Here is a 22,166-nt window from a genome sequence, read left to right as displayed (position 1 = left end):
AGTATGATTTAATAGTGTTGACCATTAAGTCCTGCTACCCTGGTTCAAATCCTTCTTCTATAATTACTTTCAGCACTATCACACCCTAACTCATCCTCATTTTGATCTATCTTATCACTCACTCTTCAATATTTACATGGTCCTCCCTTCCCCAGCTAAACTAATGAGAAACTGAAGCACTTTATTATCCTGATGATACTCAGCTATTGATTCCTCTTATCCCAGAATCTGACAAAACAATTGTCGATGTGAGTGAGTGCTGAGAAAAAAAAAACATTTTTCTGATGGGTCCAATAAATTAAACAATTTATATCCGCAAAAAAAGACCTCAGCCACCTAAACTGAAAACGTGATCCTCAATGGGATCTCTTCCCTTCAGCTGCTAAATACAGAGCCTGGAGTTCAAGCTAGACTCGAAGCTAGCTGTTGAAGCGCAAGTCCTAGCAGTAGCTATATTAATTTTCTTTCAGTTATATCACCTCCAGCCCTTCTTTGATGGTCCAAACTTTGCCATAGTCATCCAGGCATACATGATTTCCTAACAGTGATTACTGTCATTTCTTCTCCCTTGGAATACTGAGACTCAAATGATACTGAACACAAGCAATGATTTGAAAGGATCTTGCTGATTTTAAAATCTTTACACTGGCTTCTGATATATCATGTCAGCTTTAAAATCTTGACTTAGAAGCCTTTAAAGGTATGATATGCTCTACTTCTGCAGTTGTCTCACAATTTCACACATTTTTTGCATCTTTGTGCTTTCTCTGTTCACTGCCCAAGTCTGCTTAGTCCTGTTGGTTCCTTATAAACAGTGCCTACCAGGCACCAGAAAGAGAACCTTCTCAAGATCAGTGCCTACCTTATGTAAATCTCTGTTACAGATATCAAACAAGCTCCAGATCTCAGAGCAGCCATAACATTACTACAAGCATAGTTCTTGGAAGCAGCTTTGTCCACAGCCATAATTTGACCCCCTGATTTATTGAATGCCAGCTAAGTCAACCACAACAGACAAGGTGCTGCATCACTAAACAACTTTAATAATATGAAATACATGACTTGTATATATAATGCGTGTGTGGTATCTATTGCAAAAGTTGATATGCACATGCACACATTAGTGTGTATACACACTCCATTGCTAAAGTGCTCCCTTCGTGGCTATAAATGGCATGCTGCAGTAACCCTGCAGCCAAAGGGAGGAGGAAGCACCAGTGGGGGATATCAGCTGTACTAATTCCTGATATCCCCCACTGGCTCCTTCTCTGAAGGGAGAAAGAGCCAGTGGAGGATATCAACAATTAGTACAGATGACGGGAGGAGGAGCACTATCTGAACTGTTGTATCTGCAATCCACTGCAGAGCTATCTGTGACTTTTTAGCCAATCAATTGAGTTCCATTCTATCTTGTGACTCAGTCTGTGTGCCATTCAGGGCTTGTATTTAGAGCCTTAGTATATTCTGAACAAGTGAACACTTGGATTTGTACCTGCCAGAAGGCTAAGCAGAGAAATTTCAAATTGTCTGCTTATACCTGTGTTTCCTTCTCTTAATATCTCCTATCTGCTGAATTTATCTCTATCTGAAAAAGACAAAAAATATATTTAAAAAACCCTTTCTTTTCACTTTCAGGGATAACTGACTTTATCCTGACTTTATAGTACCACCATGCCCACACCTCTCCCACCCACGCCTAGGTTAACCCCTATATAGGAACATCTAGAGACAAATATCTTCAATAAACCCTACATTGGTCAATCATCCTCACTCATATCCCTTAACATAATTCACCTTTTCACACCTGTGAATCACATCAACATGACCTTCATTCAATGCAATACATGTTGAGCTTCAGTCCTAAAGCAAACAATCAGGAACCTTAGAGCTTGGCCATCTGTCTCCAGATATCTGCTATGAAAGATTAAATCAACAACCTCAGGAAGGAATTGGCTACAAGCATCTAGTTAGAGCAGCTTACAGTAACAGCATAAATAAGGTTATGCCTCCATTCCTCATCGGTCCAATATATGGTATTTTAAAAAAATTTTACTATATACAAATTACTTTTATCTTCCATTCAAAGTACAAAATTATCACATTTTTTTGTCAATACTCTTTATATAAAAGTATATGAGTATATAAGAGTGGAGGAGTGGCCTAGTGGTTAGGGTGGTGGACTTTGGTCCTGGGGAACTGAGGAACTGAGTTCAATTCCCACTTCAGGCACAGGCAGTTCCTTGTGACTCTGGGCAAGTCACATAACCCTCCATTGCCCCATGTAAGCCGCATTGAGCCTGCCATGAGTGGGAAAGCGCAGGGTACAAATGTAACTAAAATAAATAAGTAATGAAATTTACCTTAGTTGGTCTGAAGCAGGTCAAGCCCAATCAAGCCTCCAACATGGCACCATTGTTTTGCTTCAAGCTGCATTAGGGAAGCATAAACTACAGATGAGAAAGTAAAATAAAATATCAATTATAGTCAAAATACAGTCAGTAAATGGTCATCACAACATATAGTTTCTCAAACTACTTCCTGGCATGTATCATGTCCCTATCGGTATAGCTAATTAAAGATGGTGATGGCTTCTGACATCAAATATAAGGGAATCTCAGCCAAATCAAATTCAAACTAGCGACATCCAATCCAGTTCATTGAGCCCCCCAGGAGACATCGTAGATCAGTCAAATATCCAGTGCTGTTCAATAAAATTTAATCTGCGCTCATAATTACCACTCTCCCACACACACAAGAGTCAATAACGTGCCATTTTCTATCTGTAGTGGAGTGTTTTTCTTTCTACCAATGGGATACAAGAGAAGCAGAGAGCTGTTCATTTTTAATGCAGGATTTATGTTCAGTAACACAAATCTTCACAGGTCTAGTTGTTCTGCCAACATATTCTTTTAAACAAGTGCATATAATGGCATAAATCACAAAAGAAGAATTATAATCAGTGTCTGTTTTCTCAGTAAGATGATGGTTTTTTGGGTGAACTCCCATTCTGAACCTTCAATAGTGGAAGATACCATTGGCAGTTCCCACAACTACTGTAGGAACCCTGTTGATCTTTAATATTGTGTTCTCTTCCAAGAGGTGTAATCACCAAAGATTTTATTTCTATGTAAAGATATAAAAGGCAATTCAGGAGAGATGACAGAAGGCTTAAAACATGCGAATGTTGACAAATTATATCGAAGATGTGAAAATAGAATCTGTAAGTACGCAAGTATATCAAAGTCAGTTTGACACTTGTAATGGAGTAATAAATCGTGTTGTGCATATCTGGCATGCAAATATGCTTGTTTTATCATCTTTGTGGGATAACCCCTATCCAACAAACATCATTTTAAGTCTTGAGATTGATATTTAAATTCTGACAGTGTAGAACATATTCCTCATAAACAGAGAAATTGACCAATAGGTAGACTCTTAATTTTCTAGGGGGAAAGCTGTAGGATTAAAGAGGAAAATCAGAAGATTTTCAAAAAAGTGTGATCTCAAATTTTGCTGAAGATTTGTGTATATGTACATCCAGGAAATCTATAGCCACTTTATCATAGGTTAAAGTAAATTGAAGATGTTTATCTCTTATATTGAGCCAAGATACAAATTATAAAAACATAGTCTCATCACCAGTTCAATTGAAGAATATATCCAAGTAAAGAGAAATTGGGACCAAATACAGGGATATAGAATGTTTTTTTTCAATAAGGCTTCATAAATGGTGGCCACTGATGGTGCAAATGAGGCACCCATTGCAATGCCATGAGTTTGTGCATAAAATTTATCTTCAAACCAAAATTAGCTATTGCCTAGAGCTAATTAAGAAATATCCATGAAGAATTTAATTGGAATTCTCTAAGATTTAGGTGCTGAAATATCAACTAAATGAATTCTATAATCAATGCCTAAATCTAGTCACTGATTATAGAATACTCTTAGTTGGCACTGATTTCAGTGCCAATTATTTTAGGCGCCATATATAGGATCTTCCCCTATATGCCTTTGTTTAAAAGCATGTGATGGCAGAACAACTAGACCTGTGAAGATTCATCTTATTGAACATAAATCCTGTATTAAAAATTAACAACTCTCTGCTCCTCGTGTATCCCATTGGTTGCAAGAAAAACACTCAATTACAGATATAAAATAGTGCATTATTGACTGTTTCATGGGTGGGAGAGTGGTAATTATGAGCGCAGATTAAATTATATAGAACAGCACTGGATATTTAAATTATCTATGATGTCTACTAGGGGCTCAGTGAAGAATTTGATTGAATGTCACTAGTTTGAATTTGATTGGCTGAGACTCACATATTTGATGCCACATGCCGCCACCCTCTTTAGTTAGCTATGCTGATATGGATATGATACTTGCCAGGAACTCGTTTGAGAAACTGTATATTGTGAGGACCAACATACTGACTGTATTTTGAAAAAACTTTTGACTATAGCAATATTTTATTTTACTTTCTCATCTGCATTTTACGCTTCCCTGACAGAGCTTGAAGTGAATATGATGCTATATTGGGGGCTCTATTGGGCTTGACTTGCTTCAGATCAACTAAACTAAGTTTCACTACTTTTATATAGAGTATTAATAAACAAGAAAAATTGATAATGTACTTTGGACAGAAGTTAAAAAGATAATTGAAGTAATTTGTATATAATAAAAATGTATAAAATCCATATTTTGGACCAATGAGGAATGGAGGAACAACCTTATTTATGTCATTATTGTAAGCTGCTCTGTCTAGATGTTTGTGCTTACGTTCTGATGGTCCTTTGGAACTGGATTCAGATTTACCTTTCGTTTGTTTCTATTATTTATTTATTTATTAGGATCTATTTACCACCTTTTTGAAGGAATTCACTCAAGGCGGTGTACAGTATGAATAGATCAAACATGATCAACAGGCATTTACAGCAGACAAAATATTCAAATAATACAAAGTATGGCTATATAGTATACTACTTACAATGTCAACACAATACGTAATAGAACATTTTAATTGATAGTGAAGGGTATAAACAAAGATGGAACATAAGAGAGTAAGAAGAGTTAGAAAGTAAGGTGACTGATTTAAAGAAAGTTACACATGAGGTCAGAGAGATGGTTAAATATTATTAAATACTAGTAAAAAAGCCCCGTTTCTGATGCAAATGAAACGGGGGCTAGCAAGGTTTTCTTCAGAGTGTGCATGTGGGAGTGTGTGTCCCTGCCCTCACTCCCTCCCCCTCCCCCCTCTGAGTCCAGTCCTTCAGTGTTAAGTTTCCTGCTGTTCTGTGTTTTTGTTACAGAGAGAGTGAGGGCATCTCTCTCCCCTCCCCCCCTCTGAGTCCTTCACTGTGTGAGATTTCGTGCTGTGCTGTTTTCCTTCACTCATGGGGAAACCGGATATCTCTGGCGCTTCACACTTCCGGCTGGAGGCTTCATAGAACGTTGGTCTTGCCTTTTATATATATAGATTATCTCAGGTAGGGTAGGCGTAGATAAACATGTCCTGCTGCCATATGTGCAGCCCGTGTCACTCCTTGTGTGTGAGAGAGAGAGTGAGTGAGTGAGATTAACAAATTAGTTACTTTTTGTTATGGTAATCTGATATTTCATCTTATTGTGACATTATGACTTATACATTGGCATGGCTCATATATTGATGTTCATCAATGCTCTCCAAGAAACTAGACAGAGCTTCAACAGGTTTGTAAAGAAAAATGGTCTAATATTGACAGATCTAGGTGTGCAAAATTAGTGGAGACTTATCATGACAGACTGACAACAGTAATTGGTACCAAAGGTCCTTCCACCAAGCATTGACTCAGAAGGGTGAAGACTTATCCAGTTATTGCATTTCATTTTTGTTTTATATATATATATACTTTGACTCCCAATAAAACATATTTCCCTTGAAAATGTTGAATATGGTGTGTTGACAAGTGGGGGGAAAAGTATGTAAAGTATGGATTTTAAATAATGATGGAGTAATTAATATTAATAATTATATCTATTCTTACAAGGTTTTGTGTCATTTAAATGCAAACAAATCTGATGTACTGATACAACACAATATGGAAAACATTCAAGGGGTTGTAGACTTTCTGTAGTCACTGTATACAATGTCATTGAATTCAGGCCAGCCTTTATGAATGAGTGAGTGAGGGTTTCTTACATCCAATTCATGTGCAAGTTATGACATATTTCGTTAACATAATCTAAGTTTCGTGGGAGAGCATCGAGTGCAGATAAATTGGAAGGGTTTCCGGTCAGGTTCATGGATGAGGGGAGTTTAGGAAGAATTCCCAGTCAAAAAGGGAAAGTCAAAGACTAGTTATTGTCTTTGCTGTGTTGCTGAAGTCGTAAGGTAGACCTTGGCAATGTACATTGGGAAATCCCAATCATAAGGACATCAGAATAACCATACTGGGTACGACCAATGGTCCATCTAGCCCAGTATCCTGCTTTCAGCAGTGGCCAATTCAGGTCACAAGTACCTGACAGAATTGCAAATGGTAGCAAGATTCATACTACTGATCCCAGGGACAAGCAGTGGCTTTCCCCTTGTCTATCTCAACAGCAGACTATGGATTTTTTTCTCCAGAAACGTGTCCAAACCTTTTTTAAATCCAGATATGCTAACCACCGATACCACATCCTCTGGCAATGAGTACCAGAGCTTCTATTCAATGAGTGGAAAAAAAAACTAAATTTCCTCCTGTTCATTTTAAAAATAGTACCATGTAACTTCCCTGAGTGTCCCCTAGTCTTTGCACTTTTTGAAAGAGTGAAAAATTGATTCACTTTTACCTGTTCTATACCACTCAGCCTTTTGTGGATCTCAATCATATCCCCTTTCAACCGTCTCTTTTCAATGCTGAAGAGCCCCAAACTCTCTAACCTTTCCTTATATGAGGGGAGTTCCATCCCCTTTATAATTTGGTCGCTCTTCTTTGAACCTTTTCTAATTCCACTATGGGGCTCATTTTCAAAAGAGAAAAACGTCTAAAAAAAATAGCATAAAACAGCATTTGGACATTTTTTCTCACAAAAATATCCAAATCAGTATTTTTGAAACCTATTTTTCAGACTTTTTTTTTCTATACTGTTCATCTGCACTGCATCAAAATCTCAAGGGGGCATGCTGAAAGTGTGTTAAGGGAGGGGTTTGAGCATTCCTAAGACAGACTTTTTCAGCCATAATGGAACAAAACAAAACTAAATCTAGATGTTTTGAGCTAGACCTGTTTTACAATGAATAAGACATTAAAAGGTGCCCTAAATGACCACTGGAGGGAATCAGGGATGACTCCACAATACCCATCCCAGTGGTGACTGACCCCCTCCCATCCCCCAAAAATGTGAATAAAAATATGACTTACCAGCCTCTTATGACAGCCTCAGATGTTATAGACAGGTCTATTAGAACAGCATGCAGGAGTAGTGTAGTGGTCGGTGCAGTGCACTATGGAGTGGGGGACTCGGGTCCCTATATCCCTCTACCTGTCACATTTGTGGTCAAAACTGTGACCCCTCCCAAAGTCACCAACTGTACCCACATATAGGTGCCCCCTTCACCCATAAAGGCTATTGTAATGTGGGGCAGTGGGTTTTGGAGGACTCGGGGGACAAGATAAGGAAGCAAAGGTGAGATGTGTACCTGGGAGCATTTTTATGAAATGCACAGAAGTGCCTCCTAGGGTGCCCCATTGCTCTCCTGGGATATCTGGGGAACCAGTCTGCTAAAAAAAAAATACTTGCTTCTCCTACATCCCAATGGTTTAATTTACTACATTTGCACTTACTCGTTTTTTTTATTATTTATAAATTTAAATTATTTACAAGCCTTTACATCTTGAACAGGAAAAAAAACAGACAGGCATATTCTAGAAACATCAAGATCAAAAAGTAATAAATTTGCATCTTGTATTAGACCACCAATAAAGAGGGGGAGGGACCCGTTATAAACTCAAGAGATGAGATTTAGAAAGAAAATATTTCAATAAAGGCTTAATTATTTTCATTTCTTCCCAAATATTAGATCCTAACCATATAAATCCTGCAGTTTCATATTCATTTTTGCTCTATAAAGTATTTTAACTGTTCTGGAAGAAAAAACACATATTTTGTTCCCAAATATTTAACATTACATTTACAGGGGTAGTTCAAATTGAATGATGCCCCTACGGCTATAGTCTCAGTTCTTAATGCAAGAAAAGCTTTTCTTCTCTCTTGGGTTTGCTTAGTCACATCAGGGAAAACCCATATTTTCCCCCCATAAAATAATGTTTGTAAGTTCTTTAAAGCTAATCTTCTCACAAGCAAAGTTTGTCTCTCGGTTACTGAAGTTAAAGATGTTTCCAATATTTCCGAAATATTCAGTTCTCCTTTAATTTGTGGTGGCTTCTGCTGATCCTCCTCATTTTTCTTATTTGGCAAATAGTAAATTTTATTCACAGGGGGAATAGATTCTGGGGAAAATTTTAAATTCTCAATAAGATATCTTTTGAATACCTCCAGAGGAGTATAAACAGGCACATGTGGAAAATTCAGTAATCGGAGGTTTAACCTTCGATTATAGTTTTCAAATTGTTCCATTTTTCGGTGGATTATCGCATTATCTTTTATCAGACATCCCGAAGTTTCTTTCACTTTTTTAACTTCATCATTTATGATATCTATTCTCCCATTAACTTCAGTTTTCATATTAATAAATGCTGTGGATAAATTTTCAACAGTACTCACAAGCGTCTCTATTCGACTTGCAGAATTTGACATGGTCTGATCTAAGTGCTGGAGTGTACTCCAAATGGAGTCCAGTGTAACCACCGCAGAAACGCCCTTTGTTGTTTCAGGTGCTATCGGAAGAACCGTCGTTCTCCGAACTTCCGCCGGGTCCACAACCGCGAGACCCCGATGTTGAAGGCCTCCATTATCCGCTTCACGGATGGAAGCACTTCCTCGTGGGTCGGGCCCGGCTGGATGTGGCGGTGGATTGAAAGTTGGAGGTGAAAGTGTTACGTTCAGTCCCAAGGTCTCAGCTTCTCCTTGAGCCGAGACTACAGCAGGATCCTCTCCGACGCCATGCAAGGTGGGTTGCCTCGTAGTGAATCTCTCAATGCTCTGCTGCGAGGGTGATGATGTTCTGGTCATCTGGGCATTGACCTTCACTGAGCCCTTTCGTTTAGTCTGAGGCATAGTTATTTAGATGAAAAAGAAGAACATCCAAAAACAGCACAGCTAGCATGGTGGAGACTCTCACGGGGAACTTAGCGTGCCGCCATCTTGCTCCGCCCCTCCCCGTTTTTTTTTAATAGGCCAAAAAACAAAACTTACAAAACCTTGTTCAAAACCATATTTTTGAAAAACAAGAAAGACTTCTTTTTTTTTTAATGACCTTTCCGGTTTGGATTTTGGACGTTTTGTGCAAAACGTCCAAAGTCAGACTTAGACATCATATTGAAAATGCCCCTCCATGTCTTTTTTGAGATATATCGACCAGAATTGAATGCACGATGTTGAGGTCACACCATGGAGCAATACAGTGGCATTATAATATTCTTAGTCTTATTTATGATCCTTTTCCTAACAATTACTAGCATCCTGTTTACTCTTTCCAAAAATACTAGGACTAGGAGGGACGCAATGAAGCTACAAAGTAACAAATTTAAAACAAATTGGAGAAAATATTTCTTCACTCAATGTATACTTAAACTCTGGAATTCGTTGCCAGAGAAATTGGTAAAAGCAGTTAGCTTAAAAAAGGTTTGGATGGCTTCCTAAAAGAAAAGTCCATAAGCCATTATTAAGGTGGACTTGGGGAAAATCTACTGCTTATTTCTAAGATACTGTCACACTAATATGGCTATACTCTACTGCCAATGTATGACTACAAACCTTACAATAGTAGAGGTTTACGCTGCAGGATTGCTGCGTTAATTGTAACTATATCTCTTAACAGGGGAAATCTCATATAATCACCAGGGAATTATATCAACCATTTATCTTGGTATACCCTTTTGGTGATGGATGTAATCATTGACTGACCCCCTCTTGCCTTGATACTGATTTTTTTACTTTTTATATTATTTTATATTCTCGTCTCAAATGTATCCGCTTACTATCACAGTCTACTTCCTGCCAATATCTTATGTCAGACTAAACTAGATCCTACACTGCCTGTCAGACTCTATCTGTTACTGCAAGTTAATGGGATTACTTCACTTGGTAGAGAAACACAGCACCTTCAAAGCAACTCCAGGACAAGTAAAGCAATTTCCCATCACACAGTTTTAAAAGAAACAACCAGCCCCAGAATTAAACCTAGCAAGTATAGAGTAGATAAAAGAGGCTTAGAGAGGAAAGACCCTCAGCAGTGAAAGAACAACGTTTTTTTTTCTTTGGTTTTTTTTTATGTTTGTTTTAGTTGAGATATAGAGGCAGACAGTTATAAGAAAAAGCTTTATAGAGAAAGAAATGTTTTAAACCACAGGCAGCCTTAGCCACCAAGCAAACCAGCCCTGAAGCTCCCCCACACGAATCCAAGGCAAGTAAGTTCTGTTTTTCCCCGCCCCTTTTCTAAACAAAACTACTCTGCTGTACCCAAATTCGCCTCTCCTCCTCTCACGTCACTATCTGCTACTGCAAGTTAATGGGATTACTTCACTAGGTAGAGAAATACAGCACCTTCAAGGCAACTCCAGCACAAGTAAGCACTCTCTCAAACCCTCTCCCTGGTCTACCTTAAACTTGTCTTTCAGCAGCAGCGGGCAGCAGTGATATACATAGGCCACTCCTTCCCTCTGAGTGTCCCATTCTCTTCTGATGCATCTTCCTGTTTCAACATGGGCAGGAATTGTCAGAGGGAAGACTCCCAGGCCAGCCACAGGTGTCTGTGCTTCACTACAGTTGCCAGCCAAAGACAAGTTAAAGGTTTGAGAGAGGGGCGAGCAGAGAAACATGCCAGACTGTAGGCAGGAGGAGTGGAATGGAGGAAAAGATACCAGAATGCATGTGAGAGCAGACAAATGCATGTGTCATGCGCCTAGGACCAAATTCTTATATATGGTGATGAGAAAAGTTAACACTAAATGCTATTCAATAAACAGTGCCAAATACAGACTAAGTGACCACAAACTAGAAATATAAATTAAACAGAACCCCCAAGAAACCAGACCTTGCATGTAGTCCAAATGATGTTTGACTTGACTTTGTCTTCCCATAACTCCTCATAATGTAACCCATAATCGTACTGTAACACATTGTATTTCCATCATTCACAATGTATTGTAAGCCACACTGAGCCCGCAAATAGGTGGGAAAATGTGGGATACAAATGCAATAAAATAAATAAATAAATAGTACAACATCAGAGAAACAAGAAAGAAAAGCATTTCCTCCTTTGCAATATATAACGATGGCACACACCAGGGATGATGTTAGGGGTTGCAACTATGCTTGGTTATGTTTGGTTCCCAGGCCAGAGAAAGCCTGTCTGCTGGCAGCCTGGTAATGGACTTTGGGGTCCTTTCCTAGATTTCTGTCCTGGACCCCAGCCATGTTGAACATCAACTCTGGCAAGAAGTACATTCCAAATCCAACATCATACATTCACAACATTGAAAATAAAATAATTTTTTGTACCTTTTTGTTGTCTGGTCATTTTATTTTTCAATTCATATTGGTCCAAGTCTCTGGTTTCTGCTTCCCTCTGTCTTACATAAGTACATAAGTATTGCCATACCGGGACAAACCAAAGGTCAATCAAGCCCAGCATCCTGTTTCCAACAGTGGCTAATCCAGGTCACAAATACATGGCAAGATCCCCAAAATAGTGCACAACATTTTATTCTGCTTATCCTAGAAATAGTGGCTTTTCCACAAGTCCAGTTTAATAATGGTCTATGGACTTTTCCTTTAGAAAGCCGTCCAAACCTTTTTAAAACTCCGCTAAGCTAACCTGCCTTTACCACATTCTCTGGCAATGAATTCCAGAGTTTAATTACACGTTGAGTGAAGAAACTTTTTCTCCAATTTGTTTTAAATTTACTACTTTGTAGCTTTATCGCATGCCCACTAGTCCTAGTATTTTTGGAAAGCGTAAACAGATGCTTCACGTCTACCCATTCCACTCCACTCATTATTTTAGAGACCTCTATCACATCTCCCCTCAGCCATCTTTTCTCCAAGCTGAAGATCCCCAGCTGCTTTAGCCTTTCCTGATAGGGAAGTCGTCCCATCCCCTTATCATTTTTGTCGCCCTTCTCTGCACCTTTTCTAATTCCGCTATATCTTTTTTGAGAAGCGGTTACCAGAATTTAACACAATATTTGAGGTGTGGTTGCATCATGGAGCGATACAAAGGCATTATAACGTCCTCATTTTTATTTTCCATTCCTTTCCTAAAAATACCTAACATTCTATTTGCTTTCTTAGCAGCAGCAGCAGCAGCAGCAGCAGCAGCAGCACACTGAGCAGAAGGTTTCAAAGTATCATCAAAGACGACATCTAGATACCTTTCTTGGTCTTCTCTTAACTCACCTGCCTGGGCTCCTGCCTATTTGACATTTCTTCTTTCTCCATGTCCATCATCCATGCCCCATCTCTTTTCCTATATTTCCTTGTCCAGTATCTCACCTATGTTCATATTCCCTCATCCATCATCATTCTTCTGTGCACCCCCATGCGCAGCATATCCCTTCTGTGTTCCTATTCTTGTCTGGTATCTCCCCCCCTCCCGTGTCCATATACCCCCATCTCCAGTGTCCAGCATTGTATCTCTATTCCATATCCCCCTTCTCCCCCCTTGTCAGGCATTGCCCCTCTGTACCCATATACCATCCTCAAACAGCATCTCACATTTGTGTCCCTGTCCCCATGCTCCCACCTAATGCCCATCATCTCCCTTCTGTATCTGTACACCTCCCTATGTCCCCTTTCTCCCTCCTCCACACCAATGTGCCCCTCTCCTCTCTGATCCCACCCCAAACAGCTTCTCTTCCTCTCTCTTTCCTTCGCATTATGCATCTGGCTTTTTCTCCCACTGTAGTTACAGCATTTGACCCCCTCTTCCTTTATCCCCTTGTCCAGCATCTCTCTCCCTTCCCTCTAACCCCTCCCATAGATCCAGCACCTTTCTCCCTATTATAAATAGGCCCATCCAGGCCCACCCGTAGCTCAGCCCCTGCTGCAGCAGCAGCAACACCACCGCCACCTCCAGCATCACCACAGCCCCAAACCCATGGACACCCCAGAAAGATCCTGAAATTGGATCCCTAAGAGGTCCACAGTGACTTATTTTAGTTTCCTTATTGGAATATTTTGTTTTGTGGTGATGTTAACCATTTTTGTTCCCTTTATTTTTACCAGTAAAATGTATATATGAGCATACTATCTATAGTGCAATGAGTTCTTCATGTTGTCATACAATTGAGGTAGTCTGTTGACATGACATACCCTGGGGCAGTGGTTCCCAAACCTGGCCCTGGAGGCACCCTAGTCAGGTTTTTGGAATATCCACAACGAATATTCATGAGATATTTGCATGCACTGCCTCCACTGCATGCAGATCTCTCTTATGAATATTCATGGTGGATATCCCAAAAACCTGACTGGCTGGAGTGCCTCCAAGATCAGGTTTGGGAACCACTGCCCTGGGGTGTTGCCACATTAGCTGAGGCCCAGCGCAAACTCAGCAACTATACTGATGTACAGTTTAACTAGTCAGATGTTTAGAACTGTGTAAACACTGTCAGTTTCCCAAAGCTGGTCCTGGACATACCCCAGCCAGTCAGGTTCTCAGGCTATCCACAATTAATATTCATAAGACATATTTGCATGCAGTGGAAGCATGCATATTCTCATGAATATTCATTGTGAATATCCTGAAAACCTGACTAGCTGGGGTGCCTTCAGGACCAGGCTTGAGAACCACTGCACTGTCGATCTTCTTTGTCCCAAGCTGAAACTCATACAGGTCAAATCTGTGCAGCAGCTCTCAGGGTGTAAATAGGTTTATAGATGTGAAATTGGGAGTGAGAATAGAATGAATTCAGGGTCACATCTGCACAGAAGGTCCAGAGTCAGTAGATCTGACACTTGGTTGTAATCACAAAGGTGCCTATCACATTGCTGTATGTGTGCATCCAACTTCCAATACAAGAATGTTAGAGCACAAAAGAATGACATATTCCTCACAAATATCCACATGCCTATTACCTTGATAATTCTAGGTGTGAGACCATGACTCTGCAGGCTGTGTGTGGTGACATCTCTTTATATATGACACAGAGAGGGGGATAATCGAACGGCGCCAGCCATCTCCAAGTACAGCGCCGCGAAGGGGCAGAGCCAACTGTATTTTTGAAAAAGATGGCCGGCCATCTTTTTTTGCGATAATACGGTTGGGGGCCACCCAAATGCCAGAGATGGCCGAGTTTGAGATGGGCAGCCTCGGTTTTTGCCCATAATGGAAACTGAAGCCAGCGATCTCAAACCCAACCAAATCCAAGGCATTTGGTCATGGGAGGGGCCAGGATTCATAGTGCACTGGTCCCCCTCACATGCCAGGACACCAACCAGGCACCCTAGGGGGCACTTCTAAAAAGTAAAACAATAAATAAAAATAGCTCCCAGGTGCATAGCTCCCTTACCTTGGGAACTGAGCCCCTCAAAACCCACTCCCCACAACTACACACCACTACCATAGCCCTAAGGGGTGAAGGGGGGGCACCTACATGTGGGTACATTGGGTTTTGGTGGGGGGGGGGGGTTGGAGGGCTCCCATTTACCACCACAAGTGTAAAAGGTAGGGGGGGATGGGCCTGGGTCTGCCTGCCTGAAGTCCACTGCACCCACTAAAATTGCTCCAGGGACCTGTATACTGCTGCGATGGACCTGAGTATGACATTTAAGGCTGGCAAAAAAAGTTTTTAAAGTTGTTTTTTGTGAGGGTGGGAGGGGGTTAGTGACCACTGGGGGAGTCAGGGGAGGTGACCCCCTATTCCCTCCGGTGGTCATCTGGTCAGTTCGGGAACTTTTTTGGGCCTTGGACCTGAAAAAAAAGGGTCCAAATAAAGCGGACCAAATTCTCGTGAAGGCTGGCTTTCTTTTTTCCATTATCAGGCGAAGCCAGCCATCTCAATGCACGCTCCCATCCTGCCCCTGTCCCGCCTTCGCTACCATGCCGACACGCCCCCTTGAACTTTTGCAGGCCCCGCGATAGAAGGCAGTTGAAGCTGGCCAAAATCGGCTTTCGATTATACCGATTTGGCTGACTTCAGGAGATCACCGGCCATCTCCCGATTTGTTTCGGAAGATGGCCGGCGATCTCTTTCGAAAATCAGGCCCAGAGAGGGTTCAAGGTACAAAACGCAATACAGAGCACAAAACAGCACCAAGAGCCTTGAGAAATGGACAAAGGCTTTTATTTCACCATGTAGATATGCTAACCCTACACACTGTAATAAAAGCCTTTGTTCCATTTTTCAAGGCTCTTTGTGTTTTTTTGTGCTCTGGACATCTCTTTACAACTACATCATGGATGTTCAATATTAATGGCAACTGAGAGAGCCAAACCATCCCTATGAAGGGCAAATCTCTTAACTAACCTCAGAGCCTGATCTCCAAATCTATCCTTAGGCTACCCCCAAAACATGATCCATGATGTCTCAGCTAAGAGTGAGGCCATCTCTGATATGTACATAGTAGTTTTAAGGGAGCCTCCGCCAATATTGTCTGCAGGACATTTCTATATTGTACTTATCACATCAGACCATAGTCCTAGAGCCATTTAAGAGATGCTTACAAAACTACAGTACTGTCATACCTACTTACAGCAGAGAACTATCATGTACGGACCATGCAACACTACTGAGTTGTCTGGCTGAAAAAGAAGCATGGTGTGTCAACACCTACCTGTTGCTGTAGCACTCCACATCAACTATCTGCAATGCAGGGAACATGCAGAAAGCTTGGACTCTAGCCAGATGTTCATATGGATGCAAAATGGGGCTACAGAACCTGCACTGAAGTCAGGCAGGATCGGAGGGAGAGGTGGATTTGAACCCACCACTCCAGGATGGCATAGACAGTGCACTAAGCGCTTGAGAACAGCATTTCTGCTCAGCTAAGGCAAATCTCACCTTCAACAGTAAAATGTCCAGAATGTAACACATAGATATCAGCAGGCAAAACAGCAAAGGAAATCCACTGTACATCAGGAGATGAGCAATGTAGGGATGCAGATGAGATCAGACCATTTACAAATAGAAGAGAGGTGAACAGTATGCAGACGCAGGGTTTACCAATGTCACACCCTACTCACATGTGTGGAGGAGTGGCCTAGTGGTTAGGGTGGTAGACTTTGGTCCTGAGGAACTGAGTTCAATTCCCACTTCAGGCACAGGCAGCTCCTTGTGACTCTGGGTAAGTCACTTAACCCTCCATTGCCCCAGGTACAAATAAGTACCTGTATACAATATGTAAGCCGCATTGAGCCTGCCATGAGTGGGAAAGCGTGGGGTACAAATGTAACAAAATAAATACCACTCTGGTCACCACATGCTGTGAATCTGCTCTATGGCTTGGAGAAGCATATTTTGAAGTGGAGGAATAGCCTAGTGATTAGAGCACCAGTCTTGATAGCCTGAGGTGGCCAGTTCAAATCCCTCCCACTAGTGCTCTTTGTGATTTTGACCAAGTCACTGAACCCTCCATTTCCTCCAGTACAAAATACAATTGTGAGCCCTCCAGGGGCAAAGCAATACCCAGTGTACCTGAATGTAACTCACCTTCAGCTCTTGCTCGCACTAAAAAAGATGTAAGAAATTCTTGACGCCACTTTTGGGTTGCTTTAGAAACATCCGGAAACATTCTTATTTTATAGTTCATAAAAAGCTGATCTCTATGAAGAAAAAATTGTTTAAGAATCCAATCTCTATCTGGTTGTAATACAAAGGAGACTATTAAAGTCTCGCGGAAAGGAAATGACATCAGAGGAAGGCGGGACGCTGAGAGGGCAGGGAAGCGAAGGACGGAGGCGAGCCTGCCTGCCTGCCTGCTGGTTCGCCATTGCAACTTTGGTAAATAGAATATTTTGCAGGGGGCAGACCGGAATGTAGGGGAGCTGCCAGCCCTCAGAAAAAAAGATGCCGGTACACCATACCGGTGCGTATCGACACAAAAAAAACACTGCATATATTATAGCAAAACAGCATCATTCCACTTCCTTATTAGCCAACCGTGGCCACACCTGCTCTGCTCAAGCTGCTGGAACAGGCCTGAGTGACACAGGATATATGAATCATGGGTGGCCACTGGGAACCTGGCTACCACATTCAGGATTTGCATATTTGCATCACACACCACCTGCACATTGAATGAAAATGTTTACGGTTCCTATATATCACTTCCCTTTCACTGGGTGGTACGAGGATCACATGTGTGCAATCTATTGCGGTAGCCCTGCGATGTTCAGAAACTGGTCACCCAGGGCCTCCCACTGTTGCCTAGTATTAGGGAAATGAATGTAGTCAAGCCGGCGCATCGTGGCATGCAGTACCTAGTGGATACGACGAGAGACGGAGCGGCCATAGATTGTTGGAAACTGCCGGAGGCCACACAATGTAAAAAGCTCAACAGCTTAGTCAGACCAGGTATCAGCTGGGACCTGTCTGTAATGGACTTGAGGTCGGCTCTTAGGTGTTCATATAATTCCATTATAGCTGCTGAGCTCAACGGTACAGGGCGACCACACGGTCCTCACACATCCCTCGCAGCAATGTGCGGCTGGGAAAATTCATGTATGTGAAAGCACCCTTTCGTAGGCATGCCTACAAAATGCCCCTTTCTCCTCCCTTGTCCATGTTACGCATTAATACGTGACTGAACACGCGTAGGTGCCGATTTTAACACTTCGGCAGCTAACGCACATCCATACACACGTTCAGCCATGCGTTAACGCACTAACGCAGCTTTGTAAACATGGCCCTTAAAGTTTACACAACATTTTTAATGCAAATTGTATAAAGTATAGTCATTCAATCACATAGGACTTTCTCAAACCAACAAATAAAAAGTTTTACGCTAGAAAACCCAACATAGTGGAAATGAGGAAACCCACAAAAACATCATCATTACTAATAAAAGCATAATTACCAAGCAACTATTCTCTTCAATGTGTTCTCATAATGCTTATCCCAGTGCACTACTCAATAGTAAGCTAAACCACTTCAACATCCAAAAAGGACACTCATTTTCTTAATTTTCAACTAATTAACAAGTAACTTACTGTAGATAGTTGAAACCAAGAGTGCTGCACCAATTCTGGTTCAATACAAACAGGATGAGCCTCTTTGTAGCTACTCCTGTCCAGTAATTGCCGATTGGATAAATTGTTGAACTAAGGGGTCCTTTTATGAAGCACGTATTTTTGATGTGCACCGAGTCCCTCTTTTACCTCAGCGGGTAAAAGGCAGGTGTTTTTTTTCCCAGAAATGGATGTGCAGTAAGCAAAGCACTTGCCGCACGCCCATTTCGACTGGGAGCACTTACCGCCACCCATTGAGGTGGCGGTAAGGGCTCCCACGCTACCCCGGTGCTACAAAAATAAAAATATTTTTATAGCGTCAGAAATGGTGGGAACTACCGCCGGGCTGCTGCGGTAGCCTGGCGGTACTTCCCTTTTAGCCCTTACCGCCGCTTTGTACATGAGCCCCTGTGAAAGTGTGTGTAGGGAGCAGAACAGGGTGAGCCAAACTAAGGGGTCCTTTTATTAAGCTGCGGTAAAGGAGGCCTGTGCTAGTGTATTTTTGATGCGCGCTGAGGCCCCTTTTACCGCAGTGGGTAAAAGGCTGTCTTTTTTTGCTGGAAAAGAAATGGCCATGCGGTGAGTGAACCACTTGCCGTGCGGCCATTTCGGGAGGATGGATCACTTACCACCACCCATTGAGGTGGCGGAAAGGGCTCCTGCACTAACTCGGCGGTAACTGGGCAGCATGTGGCACTGCCCGATTACCACCAGGTAAACACCGGCACTAGAAATATTTTTGTAGTGCCAGAAATGGCGCACGCTGGGAGTGGAAACTACCGCCGGACTCCTGCGGTAGTCCAGAGTAGTTGTGGATTGGTGCGTGGCATACCTGTTGCCGCACGCCAACCCTTTAGTAAAAGGGCCCCTAAGTTTGCCAACTGGATCCACATTTGCCTGACAGGGTTAATCCAGTCCTGAGTTTACTCACTGCGTGCAGAGACTTGCAGTCTTGCTTGTCTTAAGAAATGCAATGGAGAAATCAGAACTACAAGTCCATGCATGCAATGGGGTAAATCCAGGCCTTGGTCAACCCTGTCAGGCGAATCTGGATCCAATTGTCAACCCTTTGTCCAGTCATTTCTTTTTTTTGGGTACACACAGCGTCAACAACTAGGGAACTTTATTGAGGAAGGGGGAGGATGCATGTGGTTGGTTTGTTTGGCCCTCCTAACCAAAAAAGTGTTTTTCTAGCCTTACTGTATGCATATGCTTATGTGTGTATATATCTATATATGGGTCATTCAGATTCTGCCTGTCAGAAACAGCTTGGCAGTGATCTCTATTCAACTGCTAGTGTTAGGAGTCTGAACTTTGCACTAGAACTAGGGCTGAATTTTCCTGTCTGAGAGTGATAGTGGAGGGATGAGACCCCCCCCCCCCCTCCCAAAAGGAAAACTGAGGGACTGTAAATGCCACACACATGGAAATGGCCATGTCTTTGGCCTTTTGCTCCTGGTCACTGCACCATTAAGTAAGGTGGAGTTGTGATTGACTAACACAGCCAATGCATGGGGGGGGGGGGGGGGGGGGGGGGGGGGACAGAAGGAGTGAGGGAAACAGTAAAAAACCCACCTAGTTATGGAGAAATAAGGAGAGGAACAGTGGAAGTTATCCAGCAGAAGCACCAGGACAGAGAACCCAATAATATATTCCTATCTGGGAAGTGACCATCTACCTACAGGGATTCCCAAACCTGTCCTGGGGGAACCCCAGCCAGTCAGGTTTTCAGGATATCCATAAGAAATATGCATGAGAAAGATTTGCACACCAAGGAGGCAGTGTGTATAAATGAATCTCATGGGTATTCCAAAACCCTGACTGGCTGGGGTTCCACCTACAGGTTCAAAGTGCCCAGCCTCCTAAGAATACTTTAAAATTTTTAATACCAAACAACCTCTCTATGTAGCCCTAAGTTTATCAAGAGAGAGAACAGCTGTAAAGGACTTTGCAACAAACCTTGGTTCATCAGACTACCTACCTATAAAGAAACTAAGTGATTGATTCTACTTTATTTTTGCTAATGACTGTGTAAATAGTTACTGAGAGGTAGTTCAGCAAACTAGTTGTAATTGTACCTTTTGGCCTGCACTATAATACTGGATGAGAGAATTGTGCTAAATGAATGTCTTCTAGCCTCCCAATTTGTTGATCCTATCCCTGACCTCACAGATAATCCTAAAATGTATTCAAAGCAATCCTTCCTCATGTTCATTGTGCAACCAAAGGTTTATAGCTAAAACTATGAGGGACAGCAAGAGGTCCCAGGTGTTGCCTGTTGTTGTAGGGACTGGAGGGGGTGGGGTTAAAGTTGATAGAATTGCTATTTCCTGCTCTCTCTCTCTATGGACTCAGTTCACACAATCAGCAGAAAGGAGGAGGAAGCAGGTGGGTTGGTTGTTTATGAGTATGTTGGATTGTTCTGCAAAGTGATGTGCTTTGGATGTGACTGGAGAGTACTTTTTTTTACTTGGAGTAGCCTAGTGGTTAGTGCAGTGGACTTTGATCCTGGGGAACTGAGTTCGATTCCCACTGCAGCTCCTTGTGACTCTGGGCAAGTCACTTCACCCTCCATTGCCCCTGGTACAAAATAAGTACCTGAATATATGTAAACCGTTTTGAATGTAGTTGCAAAAACCTCAGGTGGTATATCAAGGCCCCTTTCCCTTACTTAAAAGCTGAAGTCTGGTTAAAGAGTTATTAATAGGAGTACAAGAGTGTTGTGGGGTGGTAATCTTTTTCAGGATAGATTTTAATGCATTCTTGGTTTCACCCTATCACACTTGTGGGTTTGTAATGCTACCTATTGACGTTGTAATTTAAAACAAAAATATCAACGAACAAGCTGTGGTTGCTACCTTCTTATTGAACTAACTTGACAAGTTTTGTTTTTTTTAAACTATACAGCGCTGTGTACGTCTAGTAGCACTTTAGAAATTATAAGTAGTAGTAGTAGTAGTATATGGCTATCCAGGGGTAAATGCTAGGTGTGTATATGGCTGAGACTGAAGATTTAAAGTAGATTGGGTATACATATTTTTTAGTGTGAAGACTTCATACATTGCAACATTAAATCTTTATTTTGTTTGTTGTAAATGGTTTTATTTTGTTACATTTATATCCCACATTTTCCCACCTATTTGCAGGCTCAATGTGGCTTACAAAGTACCGTAAAGGTGTTGCCATTTCGGTTGATAACAAATACAAGATTGTGTTGAGGTCAGATGAAGTAGAAATGAATCGGCGTCATGGTTTTGTATTTGATTGTGACTTTTTTTATAAGCTGTTCTGACATGTGATTTGAAAGAGTAGAATATATGTACTGATATTAAATTAAGAACAAATGGCATGCATGTAACAAGTAAAACCAGGACTGCATGAACCTGTCACTAAAATGGAGCCAATTAGCAGTAGTAGGGGAGTGGAGATTCCAAGTCACTTAGTTCCAGTAGGTGAAAGTGAGGGCAGTCCTGGATTTCTTGCATTCTCACCTTGATGCATTATGGGATCTGCAGCACTGAATTCAACGTATAGAATCAAGGACTACAAATACCACACTGCTTTAGGATGGAAGTTTAAAAGCGGGACTGGCCAAAAAGTCTTCCTCCTGGAACTGGATAACTTAGCATCTCAGCAGGCGGCGTTATGATTTAGAGAGAGACTCTCCTATCCTATTTGGAATAATTTACACTAATAATATCTTAGGGTGATCTGAGTCCTGCAGAGTTGTTTTTTTGAAAGGCATTTTTCATAGAATAGTGTCAGAGTAGGAACTAATATCAGCTCTTAGGGTCAAGATGAACAATAAATGTGACTGGAATTAGTTTAATATAAACAGAAGTTATACCAGAAACTC

At 41.5% G+C, this 22,166-nt stretch overlaps 1 protein-coding gene across 1 annotated transcript in view; it reads left to right on the top strand.

Annotated features, from left to right (window-relative positions):
- The first annotated feature begins 20,615 nt into the window (after window positions 1-20,615).
- The window catches only part of LOC115465226, a 38,221-nt gene continuing 36,670 nt past the window's right edge, over window positions 20,616-22,166 (top strand). Inside the window, exon 1 of the mRNA XM_030195629.1 lies at window positions 20,616-20,698. Coding sequence (XP_030051489.1) covers window positions 20,656-20,698 — 43 coding nt within the window. The 5' untranslated portion in view covers window positions 20,616-20,655. The remainder of the gene's footprint in view (window positions 20,699-22,166) is intronic.

The sequence above is a fragment of the Microcaecilia unicolor genome, chromosome 3 (assembly GCF_901765095.1).
Source record: "Microcaecilia unicolor chromosome 3, aMicUni1.1, whole genome shotgun sequence".
Lineage (NCBI taxonomy): Eukaryota > Metazoa > Chordata > Amphibia > Gymnophiona > Siphonopidae > Microcaecilia > Microcaecilia unicolor.
This window is presented reverse-complemented; position numbering and strand designations above follow the sequence as displayed.